This window comes from Agelaius tricolor, unplaced genomic scaffold (assembly GCF_023055355.1).
Source record: "Agelaius tricolor isolate 1412-34295 unplaced genomic scaffold, bAgeTri1.0.p SCAF_6, whole genome shotgun sequence".
Lineage (NCBI taxonomy): Eukaryota > Metazoa > Chordata > Aves > Passeriformes > Icteridae > Agelaius > Agelaius tricolor.
Genome location: NW_027269266.1, coordinates 30,299,257 through 30,316,814, shown reverse-complemented (window position 1 = coordinate 30,316,814; position 17,558 = coordinate 30,299,257). Strand labels below are relative to the sequence as shown.

The 17,558-nt window shown below is 40.5% G+C and overlaps 1 protein-coding gene across 3 annotated transcripts in view; it reads right to left on the bottom strand.

Annotated features, from left to right (window-relative positions):
* Window positions 1–2,675: 2,675 nt before the first annotated feature.
* Window positions 2,676–17,558, bottom strand: part of LOC139591059 (kelch-like protein 7) — a 28,543-nt gene continuing 13,660 nt past the window's right edge. For 2 of the 3 annotated variants that reach the window (XM_071429188.1, XM_071429189.1), the window contains exons 8-11: window positions 13,444–13,684; window positions 10,241–10,442; window positions 9,888–9,985; window positions 7,094–8,353 (exon numbers count right to left, since the gene is read on the bottom strand). In XM_071429188.1, coding sequence (XP_071285289.1) covers window positions 8,070–8,353; window positions 9,888–9,985; window positions 10,241–10,442; window positions 13,444–13,684 — 825 coding nt within the window. In that variant the 3' untranslated portion in view covers window positions 7,094–8,069. Of the gene's footprint in view, window positions 3,717–3,849; window positions 3,935–7,093; window positions 8,354–9,887; window positions 9,986–10,240; window positions 10,443–13,443; window positions 13,685–17,558 lie in introns of those variants that run through there. The other variant, XM_071429191.1, reaches the window with a different exon arrangement.

Here is a 17,558-nt window from a genome sequence, read left to right as displayed (position 1 = left end):
AACCACATCACCCGGCAGATCCAGGCACCGCTTAAACACCCCCAGGGATGGTGATGTTGTCTGCAAAAATTGGATTAATTACCCAGTGAGAAGCCAATAATTATGCATTTGAAAGACTCTTTATTTCACAGTTGCACAAGCCCGGGTGCTAGATGGTACTCCACAAATCAAGCACACCAACTATCAAAACTTTTTCTATTTATACATTTTAGCAAATGAATTAGCATTCATTGGCTACAAGTTACACAGCTCTTACTAATTTGTATTCTATCTTCTATTGGTTAATTGTTCTCTCACTTCTCATGTCAATTAGTCCGCATGCTCAGTCTTTCTCTTCTTGTGGGCCCATGGGTTTCTTGGGTTGGTGGTCCATGAGCTGCTGGTCACAGATCCCCCTGCTGGAGTTACCTTTTACCGAGTCAGAGCTGGTTTCAGCACAGTTATTGAGTTGTTTTTATTCTTTTCTTCCTTATCTTGAGGGTTCTGACATATATTCCTGTGGGATGTAAATTCTGCATTCTTTGTGTCCATTATCAGTGGTAACTCCTTCTTCCCAAGCTTTGTTAACCTCACCCAGGGCTGAGATCACTGAAGCATGTCCAGCCCTGAACCCTAACAAGGTAATTCTACCTACAAGTAATTTGTTTTTCTAACACATGAGCACATTTAGAGCTTGCCAGCTGCTATCTGTTTCAGGGATTAAATCTCCCTTCTTGTTGATTAGGTTTGAAAGTATATAAAGATCAGGCATTAAACAACATCCTTTCTTAGGAGAATCATACCACATATTGCAACAGTGACTCCACCACCTCCCTGGGCAACCTATTCCAATGTCTGACCACCCTAACAGTGAAAAACTTTTTTCTAATATCTAACCTGAATCTCCCTGTCTTGGGATAAAGCCATTTTCTCTAGTCCTCTCACTGTAGGTACAGCATAGCTTGAGATGTTGAGCTGTTGCTGTTTGAAGTGTATAAAAGTGGCTGGCTGGCACACAGAGGCTGTGCTACATTTAGGGATTCACTACCCATGTGCACAGCCATGTAACCAAGATCTCTGTGCATCAGGCATGGCATCACCAGCCAGGCAAGGGAGGGATTGTCCTGCTTGGCTCTGTACTGGGGTGGCTTCCTCTCAAATCCTGGGGGCAGTTTTGAGCACCTCAATATAAGAAGGATATAAAGCTAGTAGACAGCATCCAAAAGAGGGCAGTGAAGATCAAGAAGGGCCTTGAGGGGAAACTGTATGAGGACCAGCTGAGGGCACTTGGTTTGTTCAGCCTGGAGAAGATGAGACTGAGTTCCAGTCTACAACTTCTCAGGAAGTAGAGGGGCAGGCACTGATCTCTTCTCACCACTGACCAGTGACAGGACCTGAGAGAATGGCCTGAAGTTGTGTCAGGGAAGGTTTAGGTTGGGTATTAGAGAAAGGTTCTTCACCCAGAGGCTGGCTGGGTGCTGGAGAAAGCTCCCCAGGGAAATCATCACAGCACCAACCTGACAGAGCTCAGGCACATGGTGTGACTCTTGGGGATGGTCCTGTGCAAGGCCAGGAGTTGAACTTGATGATCCTTGTGGGTCACTTCCAAGTCAGGATATTCTATGAACTCTACTCTGCGTGCGAATCTGCGTCTTGCACCCAGTGGAATCCATATTTGGGAGTTCTGGGTGTCCAGGTGGGATGGCCAAAAGCCTTGACTAGACCATCTTGCTTCCTCTGGCAATGGAGAATTGGATGAGACAGGACTGCAGCATGTACTGACCAGCTGACCATGGACTCCATCACTTCTCCAGTCTCAAGGTGCAATGCTGCAGAGAGACTCAAGTAAGTGCAAAAAGGGGAATAGAATTCTTGGATTGGTAGGTGCACCAGTCTTTCAAATGGTGGATGTTTATCAGTGTAACCAGTCAGGGCGACGGGTCGTGTAACTACTGAAGGTCTGGACCTAAGGGTAAAGGAATTGCATACCTTGAATGTTATTAAATTAAATGATGGGAACATGCCAATCCCCAGTTCTTCCCCATAGCATCTAGGATGCATCCTCAAAAGCTGGAATGTGTTTAGGGGAGATCCAGTCACTAAAGATAAAATGAAGAGATATTGACATCACAAGTGGCCACTTTATAAACTGGAGTATGGGCAAAATGTGTCATTGCAGATTGATATTATTTTACAGTGGATGTTGGAAAAGGGGATAAGGTTTTATGTGCAAATGTTAGTTCCCTTCATTCCACACCCCTAAAACAGCAGGGTGGAGATGGATAAAGAGGATACAGCTCAAAATATAGAGCACAGACAAGCAGTGGGGTCAGAGCATCAGCCATTTTTTTTCTGGACATGTTCCTTGTACTACTTTTGATTTTTTGAATTGGAAATGATCTGTTGGTTCATAATGAGAGAATCCTGAAGGAATGTATCAGCTTTTGGAAACTATCATGCTGACTCACAGCCCTAATTGGTGGGATATGTAGGCTATATTGAACGCATTTTAATGTGGATGAGAGGAGAATGGTGTTAGAGAAGGCAAAAGGATAGGCAGGGGGTGTGGGCTCTGAAATGGCCCCTCCTTTTGACCTGAATCCATGTGCCTTTTGTGGACAGGAAGGGTCAACTTAAAGATGTAAACATTAGGATGTTGGAGGATTTTGATAATTAGTGAAGGGGACTGGAGGAAATTATAGAGGCATAACTCACAGATCATCTAGTTTCAGTAAAGTTGGGGAATAAAACAACAGATTCTAGATAGACAGCAAAGGCACACATTCAGTAATAACTATCAGTAAGGGCTCACCAAAAAATTTACAATACCAATTGTTGGGGCAATGGGGAAAAAAGCTTTTGTGGCCAGTCCTACGGACTGTTCATTTGGAGATAATACATTGATACAAGAGTAGGTTTTAAATATTTGACTGAAACATTCTTTCTTTTGACACCATATTTTTCATAGTCTTTGTACAGAATTTCACAGGACAGCATATAGAAGGAAATGTTCTATTTTAGTTTCAACAGTTCATCTTTCAGATGTAAGAAGTCCATCGCAAAATAATGTTCAAAAGTTTTTACTTATGCATTTGTTTCTGCAGAAAAGAACTGAGAAAAGAAATAAAAAGTAACAACATTTCAGAATAAACTTAAAAGGTCGAAAGCATTTAAAAGTTCTACTGGTGGTGGCTTCAGAGGAATCTTTCCAATTGTGAACTCCTTTGCTTCAAACTGTTGCCACTCTTCAGCTGACAGTTCGCTCTTGGGAGTGAATAACTTGTCTGAGGCAGGGCTGGAGTTGGTGGCTGCAGCAGACGCTGAGGTGACAGGATGTGCAGAGGTACTGCTGCTCTGCCCAAATAAAGCACCGCTCGAGGCCGAGCCAGAAGGAGCTGTGGTGGCACCAAAGGCTCCAAAGGCTGCTGGAGTGGTGCCTGCAGAGCTCCCAGCAGAAGCACTGCCAAAGCCTGAGAAGCCAGAAGTCCCAAAGGCACCAGCTGGGGCAGCTGCTTTAAAGGAGAAGGAGGCTGCGGACGGAGCGGCCGGGCTGCCAAAGCCGACGGATTGGGGTGCGCTGGGAGAGGATGCTGTCCCAAATGCAGGAGGATTTGCAGCAGCAGAAGAGCTCCCAGCAGCAGGGCTGCTCCCAGATGATGCTGAACTGATGAGGCTGGAACTGGCTTTAAAGGAGAAATTGCTGGCACTGGTACTGCTGCTGCTGCTCACAGGAAAGCCTGCAAGTAGAGAATTGACAAAAAATATTAGAATTGGTACCCCAGGGATACTAAACCAGTGTTGTACTTCAAAGATGCAGCAGCAAACTACAGAAAATGTGTAAATGTTTTGGCTCTTAGCATGGGAACTTACTTGACAGCCCAAAGCCTGAGGTTTGCTGTCCTCCCATTCCAAAGGCAGGTGCTGCTTGAGTGCCTGTGGCCTTGAAAGCAGAGAGCTGAAAAAATTCCAGAGACATACATGAAAACTAGATTCCAAAACAGGGAACTCTCTCTCAGTAGCTAGTTGAAACAAAACCAGAGCTGCCCAGTCCTACTGAACCCTACTCCAACCAAGCTGGACAGTGATCACTCCTCACAACTGCCTGTTCCTGCAGTGCTCTAAGGCCATACCTGCTCTTCTCTGTAAAACCCTCCAGAAATGCAAATCTGTAACAACTGATCAATTTTTGCCTGTCAGTCCATGATCTGATCCTCTCTGGGAGCTCTCATTCCCACCTCCTACAGTTCCAGGTTGTGCTCCAGGTCTGTATTTAGGGCACAGCTTTGACTCACTCTGTTCCCTGTCCCCAGCACATCTGTGTCTGTCACTGTCTCCTGTGGTAAAGCCCAAATCCTGCTTGTCCACCTTCAGCACTGAACAGACCAAGGGCTGGGACCACATCACTCAACCTTCCCTGCACTTCATGCAGCCTGCACTCAAAGAGAGCCACTTCCTCTGCCTCCCTGATTATTTCATACAAGCTTGAACTCAGGCATTTGCTTCTGCAAACCCATGTCCATTCACAAGTGTTTGTCACCTTGCCAGGACCAATGAGTCCTTCTGTCTTCACATGGTATGCAAAGGCTTCTCTCCCACCTATCCCTCAATTCTGACATTGGCCAAATGCTCCATTTATCCTAAGGTGTCCTGGAGGGGAATTCTGGTCCACTCTGCTGATCCTCTCTTGGAAGAGTCAACATCAGCACATGGGAAAAAAAGGTGTGGTGGGGATTGGCCTCTTCCTGGTCATGTACACAGCCAGATGCCAAACTTAAGCTCTGGTTGTTTTCATGTGGCTTGCAATGAGAGTATTCCAAAGCTGGGATCCAGCTGCTGCCTTGCTACCATGGAACCATCCCTATGCACGTTTTTCCTCAGTTAACTGAAGGGGTTTATAATAGCACCTGGAATTCACTGATTTCAGGAGTCCAGAGAATAGGCCAGGTTGCACATCACAATTGCCACATCTCAGAAATCTTTTTAGCCATAATAAACATCTGTGTAAATTACTTCATTAAAAAATAACTTCAAGTACAGACATGTTGCCATTTGTGAACACCTACCAAAAGCTGCTTTTGCAACTGCATTTAATGCTTTCCACTGAATCAGCCAATTTTCCCACTGTTCTGCTAACAGTTCAACAGCATCTATTTGAAAAGAGTGGGGAAAAGTGCATATTTTTATTATTGGGGAAGACTTAAAAAAAAGAAAAAAAAAGTGGTCTGTCAACAAACAAAGATATTTAGAATCAGAAAAGGAACTTCACTAATCCAACAGAGGAATTTTTCTTTCCTTCCATTTCAAGGGGAAAAGATTTATTTTTTGTTATTAATACAAGATTCCTTTAAATACTCTTACTGTTACCCTTATATCAAATTTTTATGTTTCTACATAAAGAGCAATATCAGATCTGACATTCTGAGCCAGAGATCTCAGGCAAGAAGATGATGGTAGGGTAGACCATATGGACCAGCTGCTTTTTTGGCATTCTCTTTGGTGCACAGGAATTGAAGGATATTTTGGTATTCTGATCATCTCCTAGAGTTGGGAGATAAGTCAAGAGTTGTCACCTCTAGATTGGTAACAAGTCTTATCCCAAAGACTGTCCCCATGATTCATAATTTTTAAGCTGCTTACACATTTCCCAATTATAGTTTGCTGTCATAGTACTCCAGGTGCAGTTCTTCTGAAAGAAGACATCTGAAAAGCCTGCAAGGACAGGAAAAATCAAAAACTTCCAAAAAAACAGATTAATACTTCTAACCACCCTCCATAGTTACAAAGACAGGGGCCTTGGTACACTGTCTTGTCCTGAAACAGTTACAGTGGGAGACACGAAGGATTCATTATAAAACTCCAGCGGTGTAAACGCCCCAAATGAATTGGCAAACGCCGGCTCTTTGAGCAGGAATAAAGACAGACAACCGCTGCCTTCGGCTCTTCGTTTAGTCCCTCGCCTTCCAAAGCTGCCCCACACCGAAGCCGGTGAGAATGGAAATAGCGCGCAGCTGCTGCAGCCGCTCCTGGCAGCAGAGATGCCCGGGCTGCTTTCCCACGGCCCATCCCGCAGTCCTTTAGAGCACAATCCTGCGAGGGCCGAAGCAGAGGCTGCCGCCGACAGCCCCAGCCGAGACCCGCCCGGCCCGCTCTGCTCCGGGGCTCCCGCCGGCCGCGGCCGCACGGGGCGGGCACCGGGGCGAGCACCGGGGCAGTGCGGGAGCCACCCGCGTCCCGCCCGTCCCGCCGCGCTCGGGCACGGAGCGCCGGGGGTGCGGGTGCCCGCAGAGCGGGGATGCCCCTCCCGGCGCCGGGCCCGAGGCGGCCGGAGCCCCGCAGAGCCGAAGGAGGAGCGCGCCCGCCCCGCGCTGCCGCCGCCCAGGCTGCCGGGGACTGTTCACCCCTGGCGACAACGGAGGCCGCGAGTTTAAAAGCGGGTGCAAAACAGATAAAAGAGCCTGTCCAGTCTAAAGAGTACACAGTTCCCTCCAGAATTCCAGTCGCTCGGAATCAAGGAGTGGAGACACCAGGAATACGTTTCGTGGCCAGGAGAAGTGAAAAGGCAAGGGAAAACAAAAAAAGTCGCACGCCCTTCACTTACTGCTGAATAAAGAAGGGAACCACAATGGAGGCCGTGAGTGCATCTAGTCCTGTCTGTACAGGTAGAGTTGTCAGGATGAGGAAGGAAACGAGGATCAAGTCTACAAAGAAGTACTGACTTTGAAAAACCAGGATTTACTTAGGAGAAGCTGGAGGAACTTCAGAACTAAAACAGAATAAACATCCACAGCACAAGCGAGGTAGAGGCAGGCAAGCACCAAATTTTGAAGTTAACTCACTAGTCTCATAGAAACAGACCTGAAAAAATCAGCAAGTTGGAAGAGAGGTGACAAAACTACAATGCAGCTATGAATACACTAGCACAGGAGCAGGACAGATGTCATTTGTATAGTTTTCCAGAACTGGGAAGAAGCACACAATGTCGATGACACCCAAAGCTTGAGAGGCTGGACTTTGAGGCTGCGTGAAGAAATTTACCATCATGTAGGCTGGAAGCATTTACAGAACTCTGCGCTTCTAAACCAGAGATGAATAACCATGCGCAACTTCTGAAGACTTCTGTAAAGTATCTTTAATTACTTGGTTCATGCCATTTTAAAAACAGTCATTTTCAAGAAGAAAATCAATATATCTGTCGTATTGACTTTGCTTTTTCTCATTCCTGTTCCCGTGTTTGCTAATGGATTGGCATCTACAATATGTACAGTCTGATGCCTGGGAAGATAGATTAAAAATTCTTTCCAAGTTTCCAACTTGCTAATTATAGTGCACAATTGTCGTCGACTTGCCCCACCATTCCCTACCTCAGTGTAATTAAAAAAAATAAAATCAAAAAGTCTTTCTGTAAGGCTCCACAAAATGCCAAAGAGACCAGTGTTTCTCTAATTTTTATGTATGGCCTCTCTAACCTTAAAAAATTGATAAGCAGTCATGCAAATGATGGAAGAAACTCACTGGAAGAGGGCAGCTATCATGATCTAGAGAGCTGTTGAAACATTGGGAATCTTTATTAGACAGCAGTCCCTGGTCTTTCCTGAGAAAATGTCTTCATTTCATCCCAGTAAGAATTCTGCAGGTAGGTATGAAGGAGAAAATGTTGTTGTTCCTCTTTCTCATGAGTCAAGCTGTATTTACTCGCCTTCATTAAAGGAAGTGTCTCTGCAACTGGTCTTGGTAAAATGTCATTTAACCAGAGTTTTTTTCTTTATCAAATGCTTTAGAGGCATTCTAAATATTTGGATTGGGTCTCTGTTTGACAAGGCCACACCTACAGTTCTTTTAAAGGAAGATGCCATGTGATATCACCTAGGTAAGTGGATTCTCAAAACACATCCCCATCTCTTTAAAACAGACAAGAAAATGGGCATGACAAAATCCACATTATACAATATGCCGTATATACAAATTAGAAGACTGCATCTCAATTTCTTCCTGTTACTAAATTTAACACGATTCAGTAAAACATGGAAGCAAAGCACCAAAACCATCTTTTCCCAAGTCCTTGAAGAATGCTTTGTCATCTCCTACAGTCTTCAGATCTCTAGAGTTTCTTCATTTGCCCCACAAGTGTCTACAACACAGATTAAACAACTCGTCACTGGGAAAGCACGGACTTTGGAGTTGGCTGTCCACTTGTCTGTTTCAGTGTTATATTCAAGAATGTGCCCTAAGCGACCAACACCCTGAAAACCAGCCAGGACATAGACTATAGGTCCCACAGCAGCACACTTCACTGTTACACCTTTCCACGGCATTGGAGACACCATCTTCCATTCATTCATCTTGATATCGTAATATTCTACATTATCAAGGCCACCTACAAAGCAATGAGATAGATAACTGCTTATTATGTTGCACTGTATGGACTGCACTAGAACATGCAAACTCAAGTTTTTATTTTCAAGGTTTCAAAAATCCTACACTTAAAAAAGCAAATCTGATAATACAACCCAGCTTCTAAACTAGCACTTATCCTTGTATAAATACAAAACCAGGGAAAAGTGAAAAGGAGATAGAAAGTAAGATGTATTCTCACAAATTCACACTAGATGGTTTCTACAGATTCAAACATGTTACTTCATGAAGAGAAAAACCTTCAGTGCTAAATTTCTGATGAATTTGGGGCTAGTGACTAAAACTCAGGAATTACCTGAAACTTCCCTACAGTGGCATTCATTCTAGAGGGCTCATGGGTACTTTTACCAAAACTGGCAATTTACTGATAGAGGAGGTCTCTTGTCATGATGATACTAAAATCATTGAAGTGTAAAAGCCTAAGTTCCTTTGAAAAGGGCCAAAGGAACAAAAAGTTAGAGTATATTTTGTGACTAAGATTTGCTTATTCAGGAAATATGCTAGTAGTTACACTTAACAATAGCTACAAACATTGTTGCTGTCCCTATTTATCTCAGTTTTTACTTCCAGTACTGAATTATTAGATCTGACAGATTAAGAAATCTATCATATTAACATATATGAATTTTTAAACTCAGACATAACTCTTCCTCATTTTACTACAGTAAAAACAATTTTTAACACTTCTAAGAGGAGCATTCAGTGAATACACTTATATTTTGCAAGATGGCAGATTATGGATTGATAAAATGTTTGGGAATCAATCATGATAGAATAGTTTCAGTAGCCAATTAAAAATCAAGCTGTATTCTAAAACAGCATTCATCTGAAATCAAGAATTCCACTTACTGTAAATAGTGAGTTCAAAAACCTCATAAATAAGAATTTTTCCATTTTGAAAAGCATTTCAGAAACCCTGTGCAATTAAAATTCAATTCTTCTTGTAAAGTTTTATTCTTCTAGTTTTAAAAGACAAGAAGACAGGCAGATCATAATTGACCAGGCCATGACAGCAAATCGTATTTCAAAGCTAGAGCAGTCAAAAGAGGTCTCATATTTTCACCATTTTACAATACCAGAATAGATTTAAGTCTTTAGACTAAAGTTCTAAAATAGTGGCTACACCTTTACCTGTCTCTCAAAAGAATGCTAAAATCATGAATAACTAAAAAAAAACCCCAAAATAAAAAACAAACAAACAAAATATTTTCTCAGATGCCTGGTTTAGCCATATTAACTGCTTCAGAACTGGGCTACAGTAGGGGTGCATATCTGAACTTGACTATCACGAGTACAAGAATTTAAAAAATAAGGTAACAATGAAGTGGAGAGGTGAAAAGAAGAAGGCAACACTGATGTGACAACAAGAAGACATGTTTGATGGTGCTGCTCAAAGCTTTGCAGCTGAACAGAGTGGAATAAATTCATTCCAAACCAGAAAAACAACCCCACGAAACCTTGTGTGACCAGATAGAGAATTAATAGAATGAAAGTACCTAAACTATTTTGTCCACCCACAGCAAATATTTTGTCCTTTACAAACACCAGCCCATGATTCTTTCTGGCTTCAATCATTGGACACAATTCAGTCCACCTGGGGAAAATAAATCAAACAGAAAAGGAGAAATCACCATCTGGTTCATAAAAACTAAGTATAATCTATCAGTAGGAAAACAAAATATGGAAGAAAGCTGCTTAAGAAAAAACATCTTTCAAGTAGAACTACAAAGAACAGATTTCTTAATGCTGACTCAGGGAAAATTCCTTACCAGAGTTTTTCCTGTAGTCATCTATACTTCAGTCATTTACACAAGTGACTAAAGCCAACCTGACTCAAAACAACACTTACGTTTCTGTGGCTGGGTCATAAACTTCACAGGAATTCAGGACTCTTCCGGAAACATTGTTCCCCAGGCTGCCTCCGCACACATAAATGAGCCCATTGGCCTCCACCATTCCATGGCTGCAGCGCTGAGTCAGCATGCTGGGCTTTGTGTGCCAGCTCTCTGTTCTCGTGTCATAGCATTCAAATAAATACAGTGCAGAATTGCCTTAAAAAAATAGAAACCCACCAAAGTGGCATTAATCTTTATGGCTGTCTTTCAAGAGAAGAGTCTAACAGCAATTATCAAATTGATGCTTTGTTTGCTAGTGGAAAAGGGAAAGCTGCTTTCCCACCTCCAAAAGTAGAACTAACCAGCTTTAAACTTGGGATTATTCAGAAAGCACATACTTGCAATTATTTTGATTCTTTTGTTCCAAAATATGCAAGTAAGTTCATAAAATTGCTATTTGTGCTTAAAAACAGCATGAAAAAAGGTAAGTTTTTTTTTTTCTTGGAGGGGAATAAATACTAAATAGAGATGTATATAAATTACCCATCCCATTGTCATCAGCTCATGCTACTCTTTCTACTTGGAAATATATTGAACTTTCAGATGTGAAGATGAAACCAGCTTTGTAAACTCACTATAGGTTCATGAGTCTTTTTCCTCTAAGCAATGTGACTTGTCCAATACCCAGAATACTTGCTGCCTTTGGAATTTGATGGCTTATGTCATAACATACTCCTGGAATTATCAGCAACCACAAAACAGCTACCTCTGCCCAATTTACTTTCCTCCTGAGGACTGGTAGATACTTATTGCCTGGAGGTGCAGGGTTTGTGTACTCTTCCCTCAAAAGCCAAGGAAACTATTACTGAAATCAAAAGCAATTTTTCTAATGAAGAGGCTCAAAACTTGTGTTCAGGTAAGTGACCGAATCATAACCAAGGCAGGGAAGGCTGAATACAACTTTCTCAGAACAGAACCACATCCTTCTTCCCTTTGTTTCAAATAATATATTTACCTAGAACAGTTAAAAGTGCCTTTCTTGTGCCTGTTTTACCTTGGCTTTCTACTTATAAAAATTAGCCATGTCACATATGCAGGACTTACTACCAGCTGAGGATTTGAACCTTCAACAGGATGCTATATTTCCAGACCCAACATGATTCCTATAAACACACTCCTATAAAGTGTGCATTTGTTCACTCCCACCCTGTCACTCTCAGTATCACCACAAACTGAATAGAGTGGGACATTTTTTCTTTATTTAACATAAATAAATGTTTTCTTTGATGTATATAGACATTCTTATTGCTTTGAAGTTGTAGAAATTCCCATCCATGGAAAATCCATCAGACCTTTTTTTTTTAAAAACAGGTAGAAGCATTAATTTCCAGTATAATGTTAAGTATTTCTCCTGCACTGAAACAAGAGTGGAAGAATCTGGTATTTCAGCATCCAAACTCTGCTAGTTGTTGCAAATAGAACAGGACTCCCATCAATTCAAGAAGGGGAAAAGAGCCATGTTGTCTGTAATGGACTGGTACAATAATCCAACCTCTTCAATTGATGGAAAAAACCATGAAAATTTTAGATATCTTTAGAGCTAAACACACTGTAGCATTTTATCAGATTAATGATTTCAACATAATTGCCTGCCTCAAATTCAAAAATACTAGATCCAGGAGAGACAGACCTTTCCAATTTCAGTATTCACTAAATTCTGAAGAAAAAGTACAGGCAAACTAAACTCCATTATTTATGTTTAGTTTTTACTAGTCTGTCTTGATAAATATTTATGGAAAGCAAAGTGAAACTGTGCAGTAATGTGAGGGTGTAGTCTAAAGAAAACTGCTACATTAAAACTTCAACTATAGTTGTACTAACTATTTACCATGCATTAGAAAATATACTGTACAATCAAAAAATTTTCCTGTTATTCCCCATAAATTGAAACGTGGCAAACTGTGAAGATTTATGAGATGATGAAGTGTTCCAAGCTGCCCAATGTGGCCTTAGTTAAGCCTATTTCAAGTAATAGGAAAGGTGCTATTGCACATTCACCACACGAGGTGGCAGCTGGGAACTGCTTATTCTGCTGCTACATTAGACCTCTTAATATATTTTAGAGGTCAGAAAACATGGCCTAAATGTTACAACCTCCATTAAGTGACTTATTAGTGTTAAGCACTGATCATGACAATTTTTTCCCATGTTCACTTCCCTCTGCAGCAAGGCAGACCTGAAAAAGATCTTCCTTCTAGGATTTTTCTCATTTGTTTTTATTCCCCAGAACACAGCTTTATTACTGTAACTATTTTTATGGCTATACCATGCCTGCATTTCAACCTTTGGGTTGTTGATGATGTGCCATGTTCAGACAAAATAAAATGTTCCTGCAACACCACAGCATAAGTCACCTTCTAGGCTTTTTGGAGAGAGAAAAAAATCCCAATGGTCTTTTTTTTTTTCTTTACTATGCTGAAATGATCTAAAGGTATCATTTCTCCATTTGTGGAAGCAAGCCAACAGATTAAAAAAAATAACAGAAGATAACTTCTGTCATTTGACAAAAAAATTGGATAAATTCCTTTACCAGGACTAAGTACAATTTCACCATCAAAAGCAGTAATTGTAAGAGATTTCTTTTCCACTTCCCCCCCATCTCTTTTAAAAGATGGCCTTAGGCCCAACATATGCTGTATAAAAGAAAGGCCATTGTCAAAATGCAGCTACTCCGGTCACACATTCCAGAAAATTTTAAACTACACTGAATTCTGTGGATTTCTAGAAGAAAGATAAGAGTGGGACTCCCAAAATACATTTCATTGAATCACATCATCATAGAATGGTGTGGGTTGGAAGGAACCTTAAAAATCATCTATTTCCAATCCCTCTGCCATGGACAGGGACACCTTCCACTAGATCAGGTTGCTCACAGCTCCATCCAATCTCATCCCTTTAACTCTTTAAGAGCTGCAATATACTTTTTACTAATGTAAATAGTATTCATTTCAGTGAAACCATTTTCAAAACACAACAGAAATAGGTTGTTGGACTGGGCAAAGGAGGATAAAATCCTAAATATGGGAAAATAAACTCATTAGGCTAACATGGCAACGTGCAGTTTCTTGTCAACAAAATCATGCAAAAAACCAGAAAATTTTCCAGCTAATCTTTCTTTGTGCTTTTTTGTTTGTTTTAAAGATTTTTAGTGTCTTACCCACTTCTGAACCACCAGATGTATAAATTTTGCCCTCAGCAGCACAGGCTGCAAGGCTATCTCGAGGTGTTGGAGGTCCTAGCTTGGAATACCAGCTATCCTTCACCACATTGTAGCAGTCCATTCGCTTTATAGGGAAGAGCTGGGAACCACCCAAAATATAAACTACGTTGTCCCAGAAGACACAAGCTGCATCCCTGCGCTTTTCAAAGGGACATCGGATGTCTGTCCAGCTGTAATCCTGCATTACAAAGAACAAGTAATGTCTAATAGATTATAACACTTACCTGTACAGTGAGTGTTTTCAAACAGAGCTTTTCATAGAGATTTAGATATGGTCAGTTTTAAGTTCCTTTTCAAAACAAACATGAACACTGTTTATTGAAGAATACTCCTCAGGCGTACTCTTGAAAAATTCTCTTAGACAACAGACATAGTTAGATGCAATGAACCATGACATTAAGAAATTCTATTTCCACATTCCCTGTGTGCACCCAGTACAGCTTCCCTGAAAAACAGTTTTGGTGTTTTTTCCAACACAATTGACCTCCAGCTGCTATCATGTTAGAAACAATGCATGTAACCAATAAAGTAGGATTGCATTTTCTTTTATAGCAATGGAAAAAGACATCTTACATATAGTAACAGATTATTTCTAAAAAATAATAAAATACAGAATGTACCAAACAAAGACAATGGAAAAAGGAGAAGATAATATCCAAATTGACAAGCAACTCAGTAAAAAAGCTCTGATACATACTTTATTACCATGACAACTAGAAGCTTATTTACAGAATTTACAAAACACAAACGTTCTATAGCTATCCACAGTTGATAGCATGAGAAATAGGGTAATGCTCCATCACAAATACTGGCAGTCATGATGCCTAGAAACTGATTTTGCATAGATTGGCAAAATCAGCAAGTATCAAATATGAGGCGTAATGCCCAAAGCCTTAAAAACACCAAACTCAACAACTGATGGCAGACCAGGATAGCATACAGCACAAGAAACACTTCTTGAGTAATAGCATCTCACATATTCCAAGAGCATAGCTTGAATCCTATACTGAACAGGAAAGTATGGGACCTTAACTGTTATCTGTGCCACCTCAAGAAGGTCTACCTCAACCTGCTGAATGACCTTCACTGTAATGGTTCACACAAGACGTTACATCGTTACATTTTCTTAGCAAGGACATACTTCAAACACCTTGGTCAATGAGGAAGAACAGCGACTCCTACATGGGGGTTCAAAGAAAGAGAGGCAGAGCATGTTATAGTCCAGAACATCTTACAATCTTTTCTTGTAGCATCCCCCATATCAAGAAGAGCTGTCAGCTGCATGTGGCCCTTTATGGTGAGAAACAGGTCCTGGGGCATCCTAGAAAGGAAAGCCATACTACAGCATGGCAAAATAAATAGCTGCATAAATCTTAAGAAAATGTCTCAGTGCATTGTGCAAGATCAACATACTTTCTAGCTCAAACTTCTGGCAATTTTACAAAATATCCCGTTGTTTTCCTTTCCTGTTTTAAAGGGAAGTGACCTGACCCACTTTTATGGCTTCTGTTCATGTATCCATTTCATCCATACCTTTATCAAATGAAAAGCCATAACTTGAGTATACTCAGCAGTATCCTCCTCTTTCAGCAGGAGGCAATTTAGGTCATCCTCTTGCAATGCTCTTCGAAGTTAGTCCGTACCACATAGAATTATTTCACTTTTTGAATTGAACACATTTAAGAACTACGCAGAAGTGTTGCTTTACACCACAGTCAAGATCCACACAGCCCTGGGCAGTGCAAGTCTCCATTCTTAGGGACTGAGTAGGGAAAGATGGACCAAGGTAAGTACATGGTGACTCTTTCCCTGCTGATCTCTGTTTTCATCAAGTTGCAATGCAGGACACCAGAGCCAAAAGCTATACCTTTTCTCTTTCATCAATTTATTGAATCACTTATTAAAACTTCCTGAACTCCTGAGAGCCTCAAGACCCTGTGACAAGAATGGCACACACAATTATGGGCCCTGTGACAAAGTACCTTTTTTTGTTTAAGACTTTTCCTCATTTTCAATTGATTCCTCTTCCAAGTTTGTCATAAGAACCAGCAGACAGGTCCACTGTGGACAACCTCCCCACTAACAGCTTACTGACTACACCTCTATCTCCTCATAAAAGGTATGCTGGTTCCCTTGATCATCAAGAAATAGCACTGCCAGGCATCTGTTACTTTTTTATTTGCCATTGTTGAATTTTGCACTGCTGAGAATTTAAAACTTCCAACCATTTCTGGCCACTAGAGATAGTAATTTCAAAAGAATAAGCATACTGCTGACACAAAATCTCAATCATATATAAATTCTGTACTGAGAATTCATAAAATAAAACAATAAGTATTTTATTCCCAATATAGGGATTTTGTTTTTTTAAATTCTGTGAAAAATTCAACAAGAAAATGCTTCCCACAACTGTTAATAGAACATCTAGGATTTCTAGTAGTACTCTGAAATCATGTATGTCTACTCAAATTAGTGCCAGACTGCTCCACGAGTGTTATGCTCGTCTGCATCTATCCCATTGCATCATTTTGCTTTCTTGATGATGAACTTGTATCAATAGAAATACCAGTCACAGCGCAACAAAGAGCAAATATAGTCTTAAAATAATACTGCTAACATTCTCAACAAATAAAAAACACAGTATCCAATCATCCAGTCTTATTTAAAGAACCCTTCCAATAACAAGGAAATCACTATCAGCATTAGAGACTAATTTTGTGTGCAAAGGAATCAATGAAAATTAAAACTTTTGCACTTGTTTTATCATATAACAGCTATGGAAACTCATACTACAACCAAGAAAATATTTTCAGGAAAGATATAACCTCAGTTTTGAATTGTTTATGTGACATATAACAATTAAATTTCTGATTTTGATTAATATCAGAAGTGAGGGACTGGGTCACTATTCAACCAGTTCAACAGACAAGCAAAATTCCGATTTTTCCTAAGGACCTAACCTTGCAAAAGTACATACACAAGCTTAATTCTCTGTTCTGTGACCCTCCCATCATCCTTTGATGAGACCAATTAAAGTGAGTTAAATGGTAATTCAGCAGCAGTTCTGGATCCTTGGTTTGTTGCATTTAATAAGCTATTGTCAGAGTTTAAAGATTAAAATCAAATATTAGAGCAAAACATCCAGAAAAGAACCTTTAAATAGCTTAAGAGTTGGAAATGAAGTAAAAGCTGTTCAACAAGACACGACAGGCTAGCTAAGAGTACCCAAGGAAGCATATAAGCACTAGGAAAACATTAAAGGAACACATGCTTGTTAGAATAAAGATCTCAAATTACCCACTTTTTAAATTTTCCTTCCCTGCCCCATTCTTCCCCCACTCCTTAGCCCACATGCAAGGCCGTAAGTTTTGATTAAGAGGCAATTCTTCAAAATTTCTTCCAAATTCAGTTATTTTTTGGTGTTATACCTGGACAAGCAGTCTATGAAAGGTAAAGATCTTTTATCCTATGTTTTATGTAGACTTTCAAATACACTACTCTTTACCTACAAAACAGATTTCTTTGCCAAAACCATGCAACTGCTTGAAAAGTTACAAATGCCCTGATCAAAGGCTTGCCAAACTTAGATTTTGGAAAGGAGAGAATTATCTGCTCTGTACCCCTCACCCCCTTACCCCCAGCTGAAGTGCTGCTTATCTTGAGTATGTGTATAAAGGAAAAAGGCAGTCATTAGCTAAGAATTTTGAATTCCCAATGAATACATATTAAGTGTCTCTCAAGCTAAGTCAGCAAAGCTGGTGGGTTTGGGGATTTTACCCCCAGACTTAAGTGGTACTCAGAGAAGGTGGCTTGAATTTTATCTTACAAAAGGAATGTGAAAGTAAAGTTCAAAACACATCCCAAAGGCTCATTCATTCAAAATTAGATTTGACAGGGCTCACATTGACTATGAAGTTCACACAGCACACAAAACTGCTTGAAATTTTAACAAGCATTTAATATGCTGAGTTAGAACCAGAATTTCTTCAACAAAATATTACTACATGCATGGGATCTCATAACTTAAGAGAGCCCTGATGTTTATGTGGCAA